Raw genomic sequence first — 1,329 nt, forward strand, 5'->3', positions numbered from 1 at the left:
TCTCCATTGACACCATCCACAGCCATGATTCCAGGAATTCTGATCAACTGACTACAACACCTCTCCACTAAAGGTCTCAACCCATGGCCTTCGCTCCCCAACACGAGTATTGTCGGCAATCCAGCCTCAACCTCGCGCAAAGAAAGAGCTTTAAAAGACACAGATCCACCAAGAACCCTCCAACCATTCTCCATTGAAGACCCCAAGAACCTCATCATGTTCTTACAGGACCTTAGTTCAATCAGCTCAAGAGAGCCAGCACTAGCTTTGCCAACCACTCCACTCAGAGGAGCTGAATTCTTGGCACAGAGAACAACTCCTTCTGCTCCGAAGAAATAAGCAGATCTGATAATGGCTCCCAGATTCTGAGGATCAGTAACCTCATCCAAAGCCACCCAGAGAGGAGCTCTTTGATCCGTCCCTGCAACAGCTTCCAGCTCCTTTATATCAACAATCTCAAGAGGGGAAGCATCCAGCAACAGACCTTGATGGGGCCGATTCTCGACCACCATGTTCAGATCATGCTTCGAAGCTTCAATGACTGTTAACCCTAACTTATCTGCTAACTTCAAAATCTTCGCCACTCCCTTCTTATCCTTCTTCTTCTTCTTCCTGTTTTCTGCAGTGATGTCCAGTCCTTGCTGAACATAAAGGGCGTGAAATTCTCTCCTAGCCGCCGTGAGCGCGGCCAAAACGGGACCAACCCCGTAAACACACTGACCAACCATTTTAGGCACAGAAGTCTCCGTGGCTTCTTTCGATCTAGGTTTGCTCCAGGTTTCCCGCTTATTCCAGCGGCGAAGATATGGTTTCTCGGATCGAGAGCTTGAATCGGAGAAATCTCTGTGCATGTTCTTGATTCGATTCCATCTAGGAGAATCAGCAGATTTGGAAACTAGCTCCTGCTTCCCCTGAGTCTCTTCCTCTCGCACCTCCGCAGAAACTCCATTCTCAGACTCTGTATCTCCCAAACTTCTTCTTCTTCTATACCCATCCTCCCTCTCATCTCTCAACTTTACTCCATTTCTTGAAAAATAGGCCTCCGCAGATTCCTCCCATGAAGAGAAATTGGACCTGAAACCAATCCGTTTTCCTACTGGTGTCTTTTGTCCTCTACCTCTGCGGGAAACTAGCCCGGGAAGAACCCTAGTATCGATTGCTCGGCCGGCGGGATCAATCGCGGTGCTCCGCTCAGCTGCACAGGAAACACTCGCAGCTTGCGATAGGGAAACTGAAAAGCTCACTGGCCTTCTCGAAACCCTAGAAATTAGCGGAAGAGAGAGATTTCTAGCTAGGTTGCAGCAGTGGGGGGGAAGCATGGCGCTCCTC

The 1,329-nt window shown here is 49.2% G+C and overlaps 1 protein-coding gene across 1 annotated transcript; it reads right to left on the reverse strand.

Moving 5' to 3' along the window:
* Positions 1–5: 5 nt before the first annotated feature.
* Positions 6–1,329, reverse strand: LOC110035049 (rRNA methyltransferase 1, mitochondrial-like; the record flags this gene model as incomplete). The annotated part of the gene is given in 1 exon segment (XM_020739288.1): positions 6–1,329. A coding segment is annotated over 1 exon segment (1,314 nt), but the record flags the coding sequence as incomplete, so codon positions are not given.

The sequence above is a fragment of the Phalaenopsis equestris genome, unplaced genomic scaffold (genome assembly GCF_001263595.1).
Source record: "Phalaenopsis equestris unplaced genomic scaffold, ASM126359v1 Scaffold195620, whole genome shotgun sequence".
Taxonomy (NCBI): Eukaryota; Viridiplantae; Streptophyta; class Magnoliopsida; order Asparagales; family Orchidaceae; genus Phalaenopsis; species Phalaenopsis equestris.